Source organism: Amblyomma maculatum, unplaced genomic scaffold (genome assembly GCF_055883805.1).
Source record: "Amblyomma maculatum isolate TAMU_Amacu unplaced genomic scaffold, ASM5588380v1 scaffold_13, whole genome shotgun sequence".
Taxonomy (NCBI): Eukaryota; Metazoa; Arthropoda; class Arachnida; order Ixodida; family Ixodidae; genus Amblyomma; species Amblyomma maculatum.
The window spans coordinates 27,101,910-27,121,674 of NW_028146738.1; the positions used below are offsets into that span (position 1 = coordinate 27,101,910).

A 19,765-nucleotide genomic window follows, 5' to 3' on the forward strand; every position below is an offset into this window, starting at 1 on the left:
CCTGCGGTGGGGGCGTCGTGAAAGCCTTGTAGAATTTGAGGACGCAGGGAAGAAATAATTACGGGAACCTAGGTGTGGCCCAGTGGGCCGTAGTTGTGTCAAAATAATTTGCCATCCTGTAGCTTGAAATTGTTTAGCCCACGACGGAGACGGGCATTTGCAGATCTGATAACACCGGTGAGACTATCAATCAGCTTTTGAGAGTAAGGGTTAGCACTCTGGTGGTGAGCAAGATTGCAGTCTATATCTGTGGCGGGGGAGCAATAATGGCGGCGCTCCAAAACTGGATAACTGTAGGTTTTAAATGGCGTGATTCCGTTGGGAAAGGAGAGGAATGCGAGGACATGTGTTGCGACGGCGAAGCAATAGAGCAACGAGAAAGAGCGTCGGCGTCCTTGTGTTTCTTGCCCGATTTGTAAGTGACCGTGAAGTCGTACCTCTTGAAGGCGGAGGATCCACCGCCCGAGACGATCGGATAAATGTTTCAGAGGATACTCAGCATTGGGCGTGGTGGTCAGTGACGACCGTGAAGTGACGGCCGTACAGGTAAGGACGGAATTTCCAATATATATGCGGTTTTTGCGGCCGACATCGCATGTGGGCAGCCTCGAGAGAGGCGAAAAGAATCCGGAGACACGAGTCTCGCGTTCGCCTTTCCCCTTCCTGTTGCCCACGAAAGTTTTACTGGGCGCCGCTTCGTTTAAAAACCTCCGTTTGACGACCTGAACCTTGCTAATGCAAATAAAAAGTAGAAAAGTTTACAAATAGCAGGTTAGCATGCAGACGTGGCATATCTTTTAGCTGGAGCTCACTACGTATTTGCTCCCGCGCTGCACTGGTCTGCGTGTAAGTATGGACATTATGATACGTCCTATGTCTCTCAGTTAAAGAAAACAATCAATTTGTAAAAAAAGGCGGCTCTAGCAAAGTTGTAAGATACTTTTGGATATTACATGCCGAGACCATTCTGACAGGAAATTAAAAATTGCTATGCTCATATGGGGAGTAATAATTTGTTCAATGTCAAAACGTTTTTCGCCTTCATATTCAGCAATTCTGTGTATACCGGAAAGGTTGGTGGTTTAATTTTGACCAAAGTAAAAAAGAGCAATTTCGCGAATGAGAAAGAAAATTACATTTATTAGCAACAAGAAGTTACAAAAATGTGGCGAAATGAAAAAAAAAAAAGAAAACACACAAAAAGGAGGCTGAACGCTAGGATATCCGAAATATGGTAGCGCGAAGGAAGAACAGTGGAATTGAGATTCAGTTTGAGAGAGCTCTTATACCTGCGTGCCGATAAAGTAAAATGAGACGGATGAATACGGCGGAGAGAGTTGCATATGCTCTCTTACTACAGTACGGCAGCTTTTCAACTGCGCCCGCGCAGAACCTCCGAACTGCCTTCCCCAGTAGCGTACCCCGGTAATCAGAGAAAAAAAGGAAGTGAAGAAATATGCGTTAACGAGTGGTAGCCGTCGTGTACGCTTCCTCCATGTACGCCGGGCGCCGCTCCGACTTCATCTACCCAATCCGGCTGTTAGGGATGGGAAAAAAAATCTGCAAAAATAAAAACGCCCAGAGACAGCAAGCAGGAAAAGGACGGCTTGCTTGGCCGTGACGTAGATTTTACGTCGTCGTTGTTGCCACATGTCTTGACGCGACCGACGTGGATACACTGAGTCTCTTAAACCGCTGTAGACTGAAAACAGTGACATATGCCTCTCGTACTCCGCCACCCGTGTTAATGCGGGAATGTCGGAGGAGTTCTGCCGACTGTTGCACAGCCACGCAATAGGGTAACGGGTTCCCATTCCTCTTGTAACTAAGGCTTTACAAGCACTCTACAATCAGCCTCATTACGATACCAAAAACTGCTGCTATAAGAATCTTTCGACACGCTTCAACGGAGCACCGCACCTGCGATTCCTTATTTGTGTGGTCACTCCCGACTGCACAAAGTGTAAGGGCTGTAACCTTCTGAGCCGCACTGTTACTGCTTCTGCAAGACAGAAGCTTACTTCGTATTTGGGATGGCATATACACCGGCGCATTACCAGTTGTATGCCCAGCCGGCGTCCAAGGGCCGAGTAAGCGCAAGTAGTTCTTTAAAAGCCCACTGAAGTGCTTTCCCCTGTGGCCGGCGGTGACGATTCACTTTTATTATTTCCTACTTTTTAGTGCATCACTATACCACAATGCGATGCCACTATACGATTTCTGCCACCTGCGTAGAGTTTCCCCTGATAACACACAAGCGAGCAGGCGACTGCGTCACGTGCGGCTAGCTTCATCATCATCATCATCATCCTCAGCCTGACTATACCCACTGCAGGGCGAAGGCCTCTCCCATATGTCTACACTTAACCCGGTTCTGTGCTAGCTGAATCCACTTGACCCATGCGAACTTCTTCACCTCATCCGCCCACGTAACTTTCTGCCGCCCTCTGCTACGCGTTCCTTCCCTTGGAATCCAGTTTGTTACCCTAAGCGACCATCTGTTCTCCTCTCTTCGCACTACATGTCCTGCCCAAGTAAATTTCTTCTCCTTAATTTCCGCTAGAATGTCGGTAACTTGAGTTATTTATCTGACCCACTGTGCACGCTTCCTATCTGTTAATGTTAGCCCTACCGTTTTTCGTTCCATAGCCCTCTGAGTTGTCCTGAACTTAAGTAGAGCTCTCTTGGTTAGCCTCCACGTTTCAGCCCCATAGGTAAGATGCAACAGGTAAGATGTAACTGTTGTCTACTTTCCTCTTGAGCGATACCGGTAAGCTGCTAGTCATAATCGGTGAGTGCTTGCTAAATGCCCTCCATCCCAATCTTATTCTTCTTGTTATTTCATGTTCATGGTCCGGGTCTGCGGTTACTACCTATCCTAAGTAGATATATTCGCCTACTACTTCCATTACTTCGCTACCTAATCTAAACTGCTGTTCCTTTCCGAGGCTGTTGAACATTACCTTAGTCTTCTGCATATTGATTTTCAAGCCTACCTTTCTGCGTTTCCTGTCTAGGTCATCAATCATTATTTGCTGTTCATTCCCCGAGTTGCTTAGCAAGGCAATGCCATCAGCAAATCGCAGATTGCTGAGGTACTCTCCATCTACCCTTATCCCTAACTGCTCCCATTCCAAGTCACTAGATACTTCCTATAAGCAAGCTGTGAATAGTACTGGGGAGATTGTGTCTCCTTGCCTAACTCCTTACTTTATGGGAATTTTGTTACTTATTTTATGCAGAACTATGGTTGCTGTGCAGCCACTATATATATCTTCCAAAACTTTCACGTACGGCTCGTCTACCCCCTGATTTCGCAATGCCTGCATCACCGCCGAGGTTTCAACTGAGTCAAATGCGTTTTCGTAATCAATGAATGCTATGTATAAGGGCTGGTTATATTCTGAGCATTTTTCTATCACCTGGTTGATGGTATGGATATGATCGATAGTAGAGTACCGGGGCAAGCTTACCGCTATTAAAGAGACACTTACGAGCGTTTAGGCAGACACGACTTCGCTTAAGACATCGCAAAACTTTCTACGTATGAATTTAATAGGCTTGCGGTGCAACTGTCATACATCTGCGAACAGCCGCAACGTCCAAAAGGATACGAATGCAACGGTCGCAATAGAAAGAGCGGGTGCTGCTGTCGCGGAGTTTTAGTTCGTACGTGGGAGCTTTACGTACGTGAAGCGCCTACGTGTGACCAGTGCGCATGCGCAGAACGTGAAGAGTCTGCGGGAGTTTTGCGGACGTACGTGAGATTCGGATTTTCACGTTGGCGTCTTCACGTTGCTGGCGTACGTAGAGTTGACAACATGGCGACGCCCTGCCCGCTCGCTTCACAGCAATAACAACTTCGCCGCTAATTCCTCGGCGTGATATCGTGTTCTAAACTGTTGTATTCGCTTTCAGCTTATCCAATCTTACCCTCGCGTAAAGTTTCAAGTGACAAATAGCCTTTTCTTTTTAGATAGAAGGACGATTTTTCAGCTGTTAAGCGTGACGCAGAAGTGTTTGTCGTCGTCATAGCAACGATCTCGTGAGATCACGCCAGACCAGAGTTGAGCGAGAAGTGGCTAGAGTGCCAGATGCAAGCCGGCAGCCAACCAGAGCCAATCCTTTGTAGTGGGTTGTGAAGTTGTGAAGCTATAAGCATGAGTTCTGTTAGTTCTGTTGCCCAGCGAATTTCCTTTTCCAAAAGAGACGATCTGGACATGCTTCGCGACGTGAGAGAGTGTAATCCATTCGAAGACTGAAGGCGACACGCAGTGCGGTGGCCGCATATAAGTGTGCGCCTGTCAGAGGCAAAAAACAAAGCCTTCACTGCCCGCACTGTGCGGGAGCGGACAGATCTACTGCTATCGCAGCATGCCGAGAAAGATAGAAGAAGCCTTCGCAAGTGAGTCAATTTGTCATTTCACTTCAATGCGCAGCACGATATGTGGAAAGGAAACGCCAGTACAACAGCTTGTTTTCATTGGCACCTCTTAGGTCCGGAACCGAGGAGGATTACTCGGAGCAGGACCAGCTGCTTGAAGAAATTTTGACTATAGCCAAAGAGAACGGCTACAAAATTAAACAATTAAAAAAAGTTCACGCAAAAACTAGCGGCCGAAGAGCATCCGCTGGTACGAAAAGTTCAGCGCCGGCAGCAAGGGATTCCGCAGCGGAGGCGTACGCTCGGGCAAGGCTTGACAGTTCTGCCGGCTTAGACACAGAATGTTAGTATATGTCATCGCACTTTTGTGGCATTGAATTTTATTTCGAAGACTTGGATTTCAACACACCTTAATTGGGATTCATGTTTTCAATGGTACAACTTCAGGTACGAGCAGCCCCACAGCGAGCCAGTTGTTTGAAGAAATTATGAACTGCACCGAAGACGACTCCGTCCCGGAGGAACTTCCGCCACTGCCTGAGCTCGACGCAGACAGTGGTGGTTCCTTTGAACCCAGCCCGGCGCCTTCACTGGCAAGCACTAGCCGCCCATCAACGCCTGCGTCACGGCAGGCAGTGGAGGACGACGTGGACATGCCGCCTCCAGCTAGGAGCGAGCCCATACGCAGCACAGGTAAGTCACTTTCCCAATTAGACAGCTGCAATTTTTCAGTCAGTCCTATTTCACGGCTGTTTTCTGCTTCCATTAAGAGGATGTTGAGAGCAGCCATTTTTTCAAAGGCAAACAAAGGGCCTTCTAAATTGGTCTAGCAACAGGAGAAATTACGAGAGAATAATCATTAAGCACTGTGACGAATACATTTTTGGCAATCGACGATCAAGAGTAGAAGGTCTGAGTTATGAGTGCAATTCCATCGCTCTGTTGGCACGTAAGAGTGCATCTTATTTTTGTCCACATTCATAATCCCAATTCTGCTGAATATTGTGGTTAAGCATAGAATGTTCCTGATGACATGCAAAATCATAACTCAGCATTATTCCGCATTATGCTTACCTCTATATAAGCAAAAGTGGATGCAAAAAGCGGTTTTATGATTGTGTGTGGCACTGGAAGCAGTGTAGTCTTTTTTTTTTCAATGCATCAATGGGAACTAGGCAAGAGCATTTGACGCGTTTAGCTGGAAGAAATTAAAATTACCTGAATTAAAGTAATTTTAATTTACTTCAGCTAAACGTGTCAAGTGCTCTTGCCAGTTCCCATTGATGCATTGAAAAAAAAAAAAAGACCACACTGCTTCCAGTGCCACGCACAATCATAATAAACCGCTGTTTGCATCCACTTTTGCTTATAGAGAAGTGTGGTTGCTTTTATGCATTGTTACTGAGGCTGCAGTTTTGGACGCATTGTTGTACCCTACAGGAAAAAGAACTCAAGCTGCAAGGCAGGAGCAGGCGGACTACGAGTTCCTGCAAAAAAGAATGAGGCATGAAGAATATATGAAAGAAAAAGACTTCCTTATTGGATCAAGACGCATTGCCATGGAAGAACAGCCTCTTGCCTGGGAGAAGGAGAGAACCTTGAAGGAATTGCACCTTAGGGAAGAAGAACTCAAGCAGAAGGCTGAAGCCAAAGCAGAAGAGAGGCGGTTCCATGCTCAAGATCGTGCTGAGGAAAGGCGTGAGAAGGCAGAAGAGCGCCGTATGTATGCAACGCAAAAGCAAACTTTTCTCACAGTCATGGAAAACCTCCTGAACAAAAGGACTAACATGGAAAACATGTTGAAAATGAATAAATAAAAGGGCTGTTGAAGTTCCCACTGCAGCTGTAGCAGAGGTGAAAAAGGAATATGAGCATTCATTCCACCTTAGGATTCAGTTTATTGTACCAACTATGTGTAGCAGGGCATGAGTGTCAGTCACACTATAACCAAGTAGAGAAAAAAATATTGGAACCAAGGAGAGGTTTGAAGCTAGGTTTTCCAGACAATTTGAATTCAATTACAAGCTTAACAATTAAAACATGCCTGTACAGATATCCAACCAATCACATGTAGAAAGGCAATGAACGAATCTTAACAATGGCAGTGCGCAAGTGCACATAGCTGTTGTACAAGGTATAGCTGAGTCACATTTAAAAGAAATGAGTACACTCTTTAGACTGCTTTACAATGGTGTGGAAGAACCTTTAGCATGTGCGACGACAGTTCAAATACTCATGCAAAGAAGGTGGGCTCAAAGCAAAATAGTCTGACTCCTGGCTGCCATACAAGCATGTATGACAGTTGGCAAGAATTGTCCCTGTCTTGTACATTTGTGCAACTTGTTGTCGAAGCAGTTTCTGATTTTTTTTTTAAGTCCAAAAATGCGAATTCTGCCACCACTTTTCCGAAGCCCCATTCCACAGCCTGTCGCACACGGCTCATGCCGCTGTTGAACGCTAGCTGTGCAGGTGTCGGAGAGTTTCCACCGTATGGTTTCATCAGAAGCGGCTTCAGCGGGTATGCTGGGTCGCCATAGATGACATAATTGTGTCCTCCTACCAGCCTCTCCAGTTTGTCATACAATTTGCTGTCCTGAAGGTTCCCTGCACACACAATTGAAATGCCGAACAATCATCAATCACTGAACATAATTTCACTGAGCCAGAGTAGCAGCTAAATCCATTCAATATTTTCTCAAGATTACCTAATCTCGGCTTCTGAAGAGCCACTGTGATAGATATGGCACATGAGCGGCCAAGGCTGTCAAGGCTGTGGTGTACAAAACGCAGATAGTATATGCCTGTTAGAGGTAGTGAAGGGCTAAACAATTTCAATTTTATTTATAATGTATCCTTTAATAATCTAAGGATGCAAGAAGAAACTACAGTTGCATTTTCCTAAAAGCAAGCTATAGGATAAAAGGAAAGGAATGTGTGCAAATGAAAATAGCAGAGCTCAAGTTAGTGTGACGAGGTGAATAAAAGGCAGCATAATGCTGCATGTCCCTTTCCCTTGACTGTTGTACATGCTGCACCAGCAGGAATGCTCCCGCATTGACCATTAACCTTGATGCTAAAGCAGAGTAGTGTGAACTGTTCCTTTCGTGCTCTTGACAGACGAACTAACCTGCATCATGTCGTCTTCCAGGGTATGCCCCATCCAACTGGCACACAATACCATTGGGGCACATAAGTGATTGATATTTCACACAATGTACTCTCTTGTTCCCCGAAAAATATGCCTGCTGGTTTCTTTTAGGCCGACATATAGGCCGAGCCGTCCCGTCAATAAAGGCCCAGCAATTGGGCAGTGGGGTACCTTTGCTTTTTACGGTCTGAAAATAGAAAACATAGCATAAGAAGCAGCAAAAACAGCTGCTCAATGAAGGGAATGCTCCATAAGTCCTTAGCCAAGTTATAACTGCATGTATTGCACCATTCTTGAGATAACATACTTTTAACGGAATAACTACATGTCAAGTAATTTTCACAGGAGAGTTCTAGATATCGCTTCTATATCTCTTTAGCGCGGTCATACAATTTTGATCAGAAGTTAGTGCTCAGGCAAGTTTGCAGAAGCATCATTTGCAATAAGGGAGTTAAAAGGTTTGTGAGTGGGTGCTCATTTGCAGGTACTGGGCTTATGCAGGAATGTATTTAGGTACCATTTCATTTCATCCTGCGCGATTCACATTAGAGTCCTACACATGAATGATTGCTGCACAGGTTACGGAACGAAGGGGGGAGTAAGCTAATTGACAGCCTGAACTTAATTTGTATTGAACACATGACAGCCTGAACTTCATTTGTATTGAACACATGCTGCCTTGGCGCTGGAATGCTTAGTTCGTCTGATTAGAACCTCAACAAAAATTTATCTGGCTTTATTCTATCGCCAGAAATGAACAGTGTCAGAGAGGCAACAAAAATATTTTAATGTTTTTTTTTTTTCGAATGTGCGTGTGTAATTTCACTGCCTCCTGTTTGCAGTTCTCTGGGCAGTTTTCGGGGAGGGGGGGGGGGGGGGTAGAATGAAGCCAAATTTTTTGTGTCAAATACGTGCTGCTTCGATTCCGTGATTTTTATCGTGTTAAGTTTCGTGGGAAACGATCTTTATCTTATCTGTACGTGTAGTACTGTCCGAGCAAAAACATGACTTACGTCTGCGAGTTCCCTGAGGCAGGAAGGAGCCAGCCACTGATGATTATTGCAGTCACTCAACAAATGTGCAAACGTCGTGGTAATGTGGCTGATTACTTGTGACGCGACGGAGGACATAACAGATGTGTGCAGCCCAAATAGTTCCTGCAAGTCACACCACCTGTTCGGGTATGCAAGGCGTCGGAGCAGAAGGCACATTGCATCGCGACTTGGCACGGTCACTTTCTGTGCGCTTACAAACTGATCTGGCAGGCGCAAAGCTCTGACTAGATCATGCAGACCTTCTTTGCGGAATCTAAACTGCTGTCTGAACAGAGTACTGTCAATGCTATCAATATCGAGCAGTCCGAAGCGGGAACGATACTTGACGAGTTCGTGTTCCCTCCGGCGCCTCAAATCATACTCGATGTCATCGAGTGTATAGTCTGCTTTCAGAAGCCATCGGTCCCTTCTCGTCAACAACAGGTCGTCAATTTCATCCCATGTCAATCGCGACACGACCTGATGATTGCACAAAATACTCGAAGGCATACCGCGAACAGCTAATTGTTCACTGTAGAACGACGTTGAGAACAGCAATTTCCAATTCGACCGACTCTTGGCTACGGCCGCAGCGTGGCTCGGCTGAAGGCAGCTCGACTAAACAAAATTAGTTTTTTTCATCTGCACTAGATGGCGCGGCATAACATGTACGCACAGTTTTTCGAGGCTTGTATGAAAGGTCCATACATTTTCCTTCACGTACGCCACGTACGTGAAACTAAAAGTAGTCCTGGCGAAATGCGCGCAGCGCACGTAGACTTCTCACGTTTGTGTACGTAACTCTGTACGCACGTGAAACTAAAACTGTCTAATAGCTTGGTACGTTGTGTTGTCTGTTTCGCTCGCGTTAGGCTAGCCAGGCCTCTAAACGCGCTGTGGAGCAATCCACTGCTCGGTGCTCCAGACTACAAAATAAATACAATGTAAACGACCGCAGAATAAAGGAAGTCACTAGAGACGTAAGGTGCGCACTGCCGCGTTCTGTTGGGTGGTAGAAAGCGCGTGGTATTCTAAGGACATGCAATGTTAGAAATATGCGCGAGATGACCAATATTTTTTACTCTTGTTCCGAAGGCTTCATTTTTTGTAATTCTCAATTGTGGTGAGACGATTAACAAAAGGCAGCGACGTATCTCTATTTGACATTAAGCGCTACACTTTAATAATTCAGTATCTAAATAATGATGTTTCTAGCCAACCTACTACGTAACCTGTTTGGCCGGTTGGTCTCCGCCAACATTACTATTATTTTGTATTGTACGGCCCGTGTAAATTATTTTTCGCGATGGCATACGATTGTTGGTTATTTCGTAACCTTTCTAACATTGCCCCTGTTTCGCTATTGGAGGGAAATGCTCTGGTACCCCTCAATAGCCCACGTGTCATGTGACCTTCTGTCTCATATAGGCTTTAGAGGAGAGATCGAATTGCAGTACAGGGCAGGCAGTGCTGCTAGGGAGGGTGATATGGATCGCCTCGCGAGAGCAAGGTATGCCAAGGACGCTCAGCACGTATACCATGGAATCGGTCTTCGCCGAGCATGCTCCGAGGACGTTCGATATTCTAAATGCATGTGAGACACCGCCAGGGACAATCGCGCTCTGGAATGTCTGAAAAGAACTCGTCTAAGGAGTATTAAGGCCTGAAGAGGCCAATCCGCAAATCTCTCGTATTTTTTTCTGTTGAATGTGACAAGCGCAGATTCAGTGCATGAAAAAACGATCAAAACGTACGAATAATAAACGTCCTGGAAATTACAAAGGAAATAAAATACAAATCAATATGCGCAGTAAAGTATGTAAAGAGCCTCACAAAGTAAAGAAAAATGCCATACAAGGTTCATTTTATGAAACAAGGACTCTAGATTGCAGCGAGAGGCACCAGAGGGCATTTCTGTGCAATGTTTAAGCGTATATTCCAGTACACTTTCTTGTGGATCAAGGGATGCATACGGCAGACGTGAGGATTAGAAACAGTTTATGAATTCACGATAGTCCAGGGACTCCAAGTGGAAAGGATTCCACTTCCGGCCACCGCAGCTTACGGATGTGTTATCTAGTCTGTTCAGTTCAGTCGTTCAGTCGTGTCCGACTCTTCGTGACCCTATAGACCATATCTAGTGCTCCGCCGTTAGTGAAGGCTGCCATGTTATACTGCCAAGTTTGCAAAAAAGACGAGCGCGGCTGAACAACACAGTACTTATGCAAGTGGACCGGAAGGAAAGACCATATGGCGTCGAAGATTTCAGGATGCTAATGCTTTGCTTTCCCTTGATGCGCCCCCGAGCTGCCCGCTTTAGGTCAAATAAATGACGTGTGGACCGTCACCCTCAAGAGCGCCGGTGCATCGAGGAAATTTTTAGCAGCTATGGATGTGAAATTGAAGACCTGGCCTTCTTTGCTGGCTTACCAAAATAACCAGAACCTGCGCCTCAAACTTCTTTGGGTCTGCATTGTGTTCGCGACATTTCAAAGGAGTGTTGGCGCAGTCACCGATCGGCGAACAGACGTTGGACAACGTGAAAGGGTCCCTCCCCCGAAACCGGTTTCATTTCGCCAACCATCCATCAAGAGAAGTCGAACAGTCCACCCTACGGGACCCCACGAGGTAAAGGAGCGTGCGAAATATGTGCGAACAAGGCTCAACATGGCAGTGCTCCGTAGAGCATCAGCGCATTCTGCGCGGCCGCGCATCGCAGCTCAGTGGCTCAGGCGCGCAATGACCTGGATGTGGTGTTTCGTGTCACATGCTACAGCATGAAAACAGCGCAGCGTGCTTGCGCTGTTTCTGCATTTTTCATCACTGCGGCAGCATACATAAATAGGCAACAGAAAAAGAACATGGTTAAGATTGATAGCGCGTCGTTTGTCAGAAGATAAACATAAATAATGTGTAATGGATCGAGATTAAAATTAAATAACGACCAGGAGATTTGCTTTTGAAATATTCAGTCCTGTTGGTTTCATTGTGGTAGATTTATTCACTAGATATATATAATTTATCCCCTAAAATAATTTCTCAGCCCCCTAAATAGTCGGGAAAATAATGTGTGTGCTCAATGCTCTGCTCTCAAAGAGGTTTTGCCCATCTAAAGTAACTTTTTTTTTCTCTTTTTCGCTCTCAAATACTCTGCTCGCAGATGCTAGGCATTACGTTTACTGCAGTACGAATATTTCAACCGCGAAGTTATACGCCGTTTCTTGAGGGCGCGGGAACAAAGTAATCTTTATTTTGAAGAAATAAACAAGGACTTTGATTTTGTAGGCATGTCTCAGCAATATTGGCCTCTAACGTGAAGATAATAAACCGTGGTATGGCATCTGCGTTAAACAGGTTGCTTTGGTAGTTTGGCATCTTTGTAAAGTAACATTTCCTGATTTATGCAGTGTTTATTGCCTCAATAGAAATCGTTCGGAACTGGTTGCTCGTATTTGCGCCGAATGGCTGCCTCGCATTGTCCTTTGCGAGAGCGCCGTGAAGAAGACGCAGATCGCCAAGGCACGTGTTCCGCGTGCCTTGTTCAGCATGCGGTGATTCGAACTTTGGCACTACGCTGAGCTTTCTTTCACAGCAACCAGCCATCTTGGAACTGTTCTCCTCCAGGTACTTTGATGGAAGCCTGGTTCCCTTCACCGCACCTCCTGAGTCCGCGTTGGCGTGGCATCGGCTCCTGGCTCGAGAACAGGGATCACAGCGTGGACTCTGCGGAGCGGTCATCCCGGCGACTATCGACCTCCGTGATTCACCAGGACTCTGGCTTCTCGGTCCTACTCTACGACTCCATGCTCGGAGTGCACGGAGGGGGTGGTGGCCGGAACTGTCGACAGCTACTTCGGTGTCCACCAAGTCTGCTTGTACGGGACATCGCCGAGCCTGGCATAGCAGTCAGCTGTCCGTCCATCGACCACCGCGGGAGTTTGACACCGATGATCTCTCTGGTGAGTGTTTCAGCAACGCGCTAGATACAACAAACACGATAATCACTATAGCTCTTCATATTTATCTTCATTCGCGCCGTAGTTGTACTCGTGGAAGCAGCTTGCCAGAAATACTCGACTGCTGCGTGAAATATCGTATCAAAAAAATGTGTGCTTCTAATAATTTATGATTGATTGATGTGAGATAGTTGATGACGAGGTAATAAAATTACAGTAATCACCAATTAAAAACTGAACAATTAAAAGGCGGCCCAAACGTGTCAATATGCTTACAACGAAACGCGAATCCTTAAAATGCTGCTTAAGCAAATTTAGAGTGCATAATTGATCAGTTAGCAATAATTTAAAAATGAAAAAAAAAATAATGTGTAAAGGGGTTCGAACATGTCAAGAGGCTGCGAAGGAAGACAGAATGCTTGATGATACTAATTAAGAAAATTCAGCGTATACTTTGTCAATGCTAAACTATATAACAAATTGAAGAAAAAATAATTGCGTTTAAATTGTCAAACTGCCAGAATGAAAAGGCCATGGCTGCTGATTCTAAGTATTTGCACAACATATATTTAAAAAATAAATGTATCACCAAAATAAGAATAATGAAGAAAAAAGTGAAAAAATATCGTCCGCGTCTTTGAAACGCCACCGCGTCATAACTTGCCGCCCCACGTTGCACTGAACACAATAGAATCCACACTGAGACGCACCGAATTTCAAGAAGTGGCGGCCGAGACCCTGAAACGTCCAAAACACAAGCACGAGTCAAAATGGCTAAGGTTAGACACGCATGCGAAGAGCAGGACGATGACATATTCATGAAGAAACTCGTCGAGACATACATAGGGGACACCGAAATTAGAGAGCTACCCGACTACCAGGGAATTCCAAATGAGAAGTTAGATGCGCCCATCACGAGAGCTGAAGTAAGGGCGGAGATAGCGAAACTCAAAACCAAGTCAGCTCCAGGGCCAGATGGAGTCACGAATAAAATGCTCAGGAATTTAGATGACAACTCGATAGAGGCCCTTACCAGCTACATGCAGAAATGCTGGGAAAAAGGGGAGATCCCACCGCTGTGGAAAGAGGCTACCGTGATCCTGATCCCAAAACCCGGGAAGCAACCGAAACTGGAAAATCTCCGGCCTATATCGCTCACGTCATGTGTAGGAAAGTTAATGGAACACATAATTCAGACCAGAATTTCAAATTATATGGAGGAAAAAGAGAAATGGCCAGACGAGATGTATGGCTTCAGGCCCCATCTGAGCACACAGGACGTCATGTTGCGGCTGCAGCAAGACATAATTAATTCCAGAACCAAAGATGCGAAAGTCATTATGGGACTGGACCTAAAAAGGGCCTTCGACAACGTCAAGCACGAAGCCATCTTGGAAGGGCTCCAGCAGGCAGGAATAGGGCTAAAAACTTATCGCTATGTCAGAAATTTCTTAACGGACCGCACGGCGGTTATAACTTTCCAGGAAATACAATCTGGGGTGATCAGGCTAGGTAACAGGGGGACACCTCAGGGATCGGTACTGTCACCCACCCTTTTCAACATGGCCATGAGAGGGCTCCCGAAGGAATTGCGGAAAATTGGGAATTACAACTTAAATTACAGCCTGTACGCGGACGACATCAATCTCTGGATCAACAAAGGGAGCGACACAGAGATCAATGAAACGCTGCAGGCGGCAGCAGATGTCATCTCTAAGTACGCGGCGGACAGAGGACTTAAATGTTCGCCTGAAAAATCAGAAATCTTCGTGTATAATGACAAGGCACTCAGGGACAAACCTCCCTCTGACCCACAGGTGTACGTGGAAGGAAGGGAGATACCAAAAGTAGAGACAATACGAATATTGGGACTCCACTTACAAACACACGGAAGGAACACGATCACCATTAAAAAGTTAGAAAACCACGCGACCCAGACATTAAACCTCATCAGGAGGGTCTCACGTAACGGAGGCGGCCTCAAGGAAAGAAACCTCCTGAGATTGGTACAAGCCTTCATCATTAGCAGAGTGGGCTACGCCACGCCATATCTGAACCTAAAGGCAGATGAGAGGAGAAAGATAGACGCGCTCATCAGAAAATGCGTTAAAAAGGCCCTAGGCCTCCCAACATGTACATCGACGGAGCAGCTACTGGCCCTAGGACTGCACAATACGATTTCAGAAATCACGGAAGCGGTTAAAACCTCGCAACTTGAAAGACTCAGCACGACGCGAGTGGGAAGAGCTACGCTAAGTAACCTTGGAATAGCCACAGACAGGGGGCAAAAGGAAAGGGTTGACATTGACAGGAAAATCAGGGCGCACCTAAGTCCCTCCCCTACCCAAAAACATGCACCCTGAGTTTAATAGGGAAAGGCGACAGAAAAGGGCGGAAGCGATAGAAACAATATATCGGAGCAAACCCCCAAATGAAGTTGCCTACGTAGATGCGGCAGGAAACAGACACAGTCGATACATGACCATAGCGGCGGTAGATGGGGGAGGCACCCTCATCACGGGGGCTACCATATTAGGGAAAGAAACCGAGATAGCGGAGGAAGCTATAGCGATCGCTTGCGTTGGCACCAAAGCTAGATATATTATTAGCGACAGTAAAACTGCAATCCAAAATTTCAGTAGGGGGAGGGTAAACCCCTTCACCACCAAAATTTTAACACAAGGAGTGATTGATAGGACGATCAACATCATCTGGACCCCGGCGCACGAATCTGTCAGCGGTAACGAGGCGGCCCACAGTGCAGCTCGAGATCTCTACCTCCGAGCTGTACAGGATGGCTCGGCTCAGGCAGAACATAATAGAGAAGGGCGACTAATCTCGTATCAAGACATTACAGAACACTACAGGCAATGCCGGAGGCGTTTCCCCCCACCAAACACGGCGTTAAATAGAGGTCAGGCAATGGCGTGGAGACGCCTGCAGACTGGAGTATACCCAAACCCAGTACTAAATAAACATATCCGATCAGACTGCGAGGACGATAAATGTAAAAAGTGTGGGGCGAGAGGAACACTCGACCATATAATTTGGGAGTGCGCTTACTCCCCAGGCAGGGCGCAAAACGTTAGCAGTAGGGAAGCCTGGGAAACCTTATTGCGAAGCTCGGACCCTGAGCTCCAACTCACCGCCGTCCAACTGGCAGCAGAGGCCGCCGGCGAAACCAAACCGGCCAGCATCTAATGCGACCATCCCGTGCGGCTAGGCCGCTAAGTCCCCTCCCCCTTACAGGGGGGTGAGACAGAGCGGCCCAGGCGGTGTGGTCCTTCTCTGTTGGACAATAAAAGTTTTCAACAACAACAACAACATATAAGAGAAAAAATGCAAAAAATGAAATATATAAAAGTACACAAACATCGTCTACGTGTTTGAAACGCGATTGAGTCATTCTTAAACGCGGAGATTAAGCGTCTCCCTAAATTTTCAAGCTGAATTACAACAATGACTTCAAAATTCACTAATTTTTTAAGCCTGGGTTGTGACAGGCAAATAGTTGCGTTCAGAACCCAGCAAAAGGCAATTACGGGACAGCTATGTTTTTTTTTCACTCTCCGTATGGTACACACACACACACACACACACACACACACACACACACACACACACACACACACACACACACACACACACACACACACACACACACACACACACACACACACACACACACACACACACACACACACACACACACACACACACACACACACACACACACACACACACACACACACACACACACACACACACACACACACACACACACACACACACACACACACACACACACACACACACACACACACACACACACACACACACACACACACACACGCACGCACGCACGCACGCACGCACGCACACACACACACACACACACACACACGCACGTACGGGCGCGCGCGCGCACGCATGCTCGCACGCACACGCACACAAACACACACGCGCACGCATGCTCGCACGCACACGCGTACAGACATACACACACACACACATACACACGCGCACGCATGCACGCCCTGGCACAAAGAAACACACACACACAGACACATACACTTTGGTCGTGCTCAGTTTTCCATTTGCCGTCATCGTTCAGCTTCCTCTTGTATTTTGATTTCAAGATACCTTTCGCTCAGGTGCCTGCAGTTCGCGCAGTTGTCTCAAGTGAGCTACCAGTATGTAACACTGATGCACGCGTTTTGTAATGTGATGTGTCCCACTAGATAAAGCAACATGGAGACCAGTAATTACTGCTACTTACTACCGATCTTTCCAGGCTATTGACACCACGCGTAATTCTGGTATATTGAAGCGCCATCTATCATTTCGGCCTCTTTCCGGGAAAATGCAACAAATTTAGCACTGCTAACATCGTTTGCTTCAGCCTCACTAGGATAAGAACTGTACCTCAAACTAATGCAATGCATGAAGGACCTCTCGCATGCAGGGCTCTCTAGCTAGCAATTCATAATTACAACTCGTACTCATTCCGTAGCTATGATCCAGGCGGCCACCGATGAATATTCTAACGGACAGTTTACACACAACGTAACTACTTACCAATATAGACCATTCAAACCCGGCCGGGGTTGTCAGTGGTTACTGCGCTCAACTACTGGGCCCAAAGACGCGGGATCGAATCCCGGCCTCGGCGGCCGCTTTCGTCTGAGGCGTAAAGCTAGGCGCCTGTGTGCTGTGCAATGTCAGTGCAGGTTAAAGAACCCCAGATGGTCGAAATTTCCCCAGTCTTCCACAACGGCGTCTCTCATAGCGTTATTCGCTTTGGGCCGTTAAACCTCACGATGCAAACAGGCAATTCAATACGTCTGAGGCGTAAAGCTAGGCGCCTGTGTGCTGTGCAATGTCAGTGCAGGTTAAAGAACCCCAGATGGTCGAAATTTCCCCAGTCTTCCACAACGGCGTCTCTCATAGCGTTATTCGCTTTGGGCCGTTAAACCTCACGATGCAAACAGGCAATTCAATAACTGTAGCCGTACCTCAGTGTTGGTAGAGTACCGGCCGCGAAATGTTGTGGAGAGGGTTCGAAAGCTACATGGTTTGTGTGGAACGTTTTTGTTTCGTCAATTGCTTTTATGCATCATATGATTTTACCATACATTAATATTTGTTGACTCACTAAAAGTCTCCATGCTTTCCTTGCTTTGAGTGGCAGTTTCCTCCGTTCGTATGTTTCGGATTTCAAACGCTTTATTTCTTTATAATTATACGCTGATCAATTGGGCCACCTAATATGCTTTTAGGGCTCTAGTAGGCGGATGCAGCGTCTATTACAATAGCACTGAATGATTTTGGGAGGTGTCGTGAAATTTTGAAAAGTTGGGGATCATAGCTTGCGCTTCAGCTGGACTTGAATTATGTGGACCTGAATGAAATTTACGTCGACGTCCAAAATAATATTCATCCGATGTCGACAAGAGTCACGTTGTTAAATTAGGGATGAAAAATCTTGACAAAGTCTAACCCCCCCCCTCTTCCCCCTCTATCCTTTTTCATTGCTCGTTTATATCGTGCAGTCATCTTTTTCCTCTCGTTCTACCTGGATCCTAAATACAGTGTGTAGCATTAAGGAACATAAATTATAAGTTTATGTTGCGAATGAATAGCCGACAATATCGGACGCCAATTGGGGACAAATTCAGAATCAGTAAATTATAAGTAAAAACCGATACGTTACCAACCGAAATGATTATGCGAAGCGAGGCCTGCATAATATGATAATGATTCTTACAATCATCATTGATTACTCCTCATGCAATGATAGCGTGAAGAATTGGTTTCTATGCTGCACGTTTTTATGACGGCCCGTATTCCTTTTCACTTTGTATCCCCTAGTTTGAAAGAAAACACAGATTTGTACAAGCAACAACTGCCCAGGTTCTTCCTATGATAGTTTACAACAGCGCCGCAGGGTAGCCGGTGTGGTCGTGGCGACCAAATGGCACTGTCGCTTTTTTGAGATCTACCCCAAAGATTTTGTGCACAGAAGAGCGTCAGATCGGGTGAACTAGTTTGTTCGACAGGATGATGATCATTAAGATGAATGTATCAATGTTTGAAGTTTTTTGCATCTGTATTGATTATTGCTCAATTTTTCATCTTCTTTTTGCAACAGCATACGTAAGAAGTTAAAACAAAATTACTGCTGTAGCCCCTTTATATACCGCTGCACATGTAATGTGCTGTTTTTCAAATGAAAGTGCTAGGTATAGCACAACTTCGCATGTCCCCCAGTGTTCATTGTGTGCAGAGGACGGCCCAGGCTCGGCTCACAGGAGTACGCGGACCGGCAAGTGTCTTGCGCTTCTCGGGATTCCACCCCCGTGGTTCACGTCTTGTTGTCCAGGTTCCACAGCCGGAGGGAGCGGTCATGGCTTCCTGAGAGGAGGTAGAGGCCATTGGGGTCTATGGCCAGACTTTTGACAGCGACCAGGTGGGCCACCATTTCAATAATTTTTGCGCTATGATATACACAGATACACAAGAAAGAATTTTTGCGCAACGATATGCACAGATACACAAGAAAGCAGGAGCCACGTACACAGGACAAGCGCGCTTTCTTGTGTATCTGTGTATATCATAGCGAGAAAATTCTTGAAATGGTAAACCAACTAGCCCCCATTGCTGCTTTTGCTTTGGGCCATCATTTAATGCAAAATTAGGGCGAAATCCTTTAACGCCTCATACTGTCGTCGGCAAATGTGTCCGCGTTTCGATTGCATGCCTTATATGGGCATATGGCAATCACCATTGAATCGATGCCTAACCATTAGCAATCGGTTCATATCGGAACAATATTTTAGGTATTTTCAAGACAATGTCATGATAATTTACGACTAATAATAAAATAGTTGAGCAAATGCTCTTAGGAACCCATGCATTTGGAGGTCATCATAACTATCACAATTTTCATCACCTTGTAGTTAAGGGGTGTTTAACTAACATTAACCAGACATTAACTAGTACTCACAAAGTGCAAGTCATGGTCAACTATCACTAACCAATAGTAAAGGTTAGACGTTTCGGGAAGTCCATAGTCGTCTCATGGTGACGTCATGACCGCATGTGGCGTTAGCATGACGGCACATTCGGTCATGTATAATGCCCACAATTGAAATTGACGTAAAATTTGGTCCTGACGTCATGGCTCGTGATGACGTCACCAGGATGTTCACGCATATACGAAGCAGACCCCGCTGAGTATTCA

At 45.9% G+C, this 19,765-nt stretch overlaps 1 protein-coding gene, 1 long non-coding RNA gene and 1 pseudogene across 4 annotated transcripts in view; 2 read left to right on the plus strand and 1 right to left on the minus strand.

The window, feature by feature from the left end:
• LOC146172423 (uncharacterized) overlaps positions 1-19,765 on the plus strand; it is a 501,238-nt gene that overhangs the window by 205,028 nt on the left and 276,445 nt on the right. The window lies entirely within an intron of this gene.
• On the minus strand, positions 6,531-8,662 carry LOC146172429 (uncharacterized; annotated as a pseudogene). The gene is made up of 3 exons (XR_014702566.1): positions 8,642-8,662; positions 7,512-7,719; positions 6,531-6,988 (listed from the first exon to the last, which is right to left on the minus strand). The product of XR_014702566.1 is annotated as an uncharacterized LOC146172429 (transcript).
• LOC146172430 (uncharacterized) lies at positions 12,193-18,940 on the plus strand. Its single transcript, XM_084585961.1, has 2 exons — positions 12,193-12,525; positions 18,809-18,940. The coding sequence occupies exons 1-2, from the start codon at positions 12,199-12,201 to the stop codon at positions 18,938-18,940; spliced, it is 459 nt and encodes a 152-aa protein (XP_084442087.1). The 5' UTR covers positions 12,193-12,198.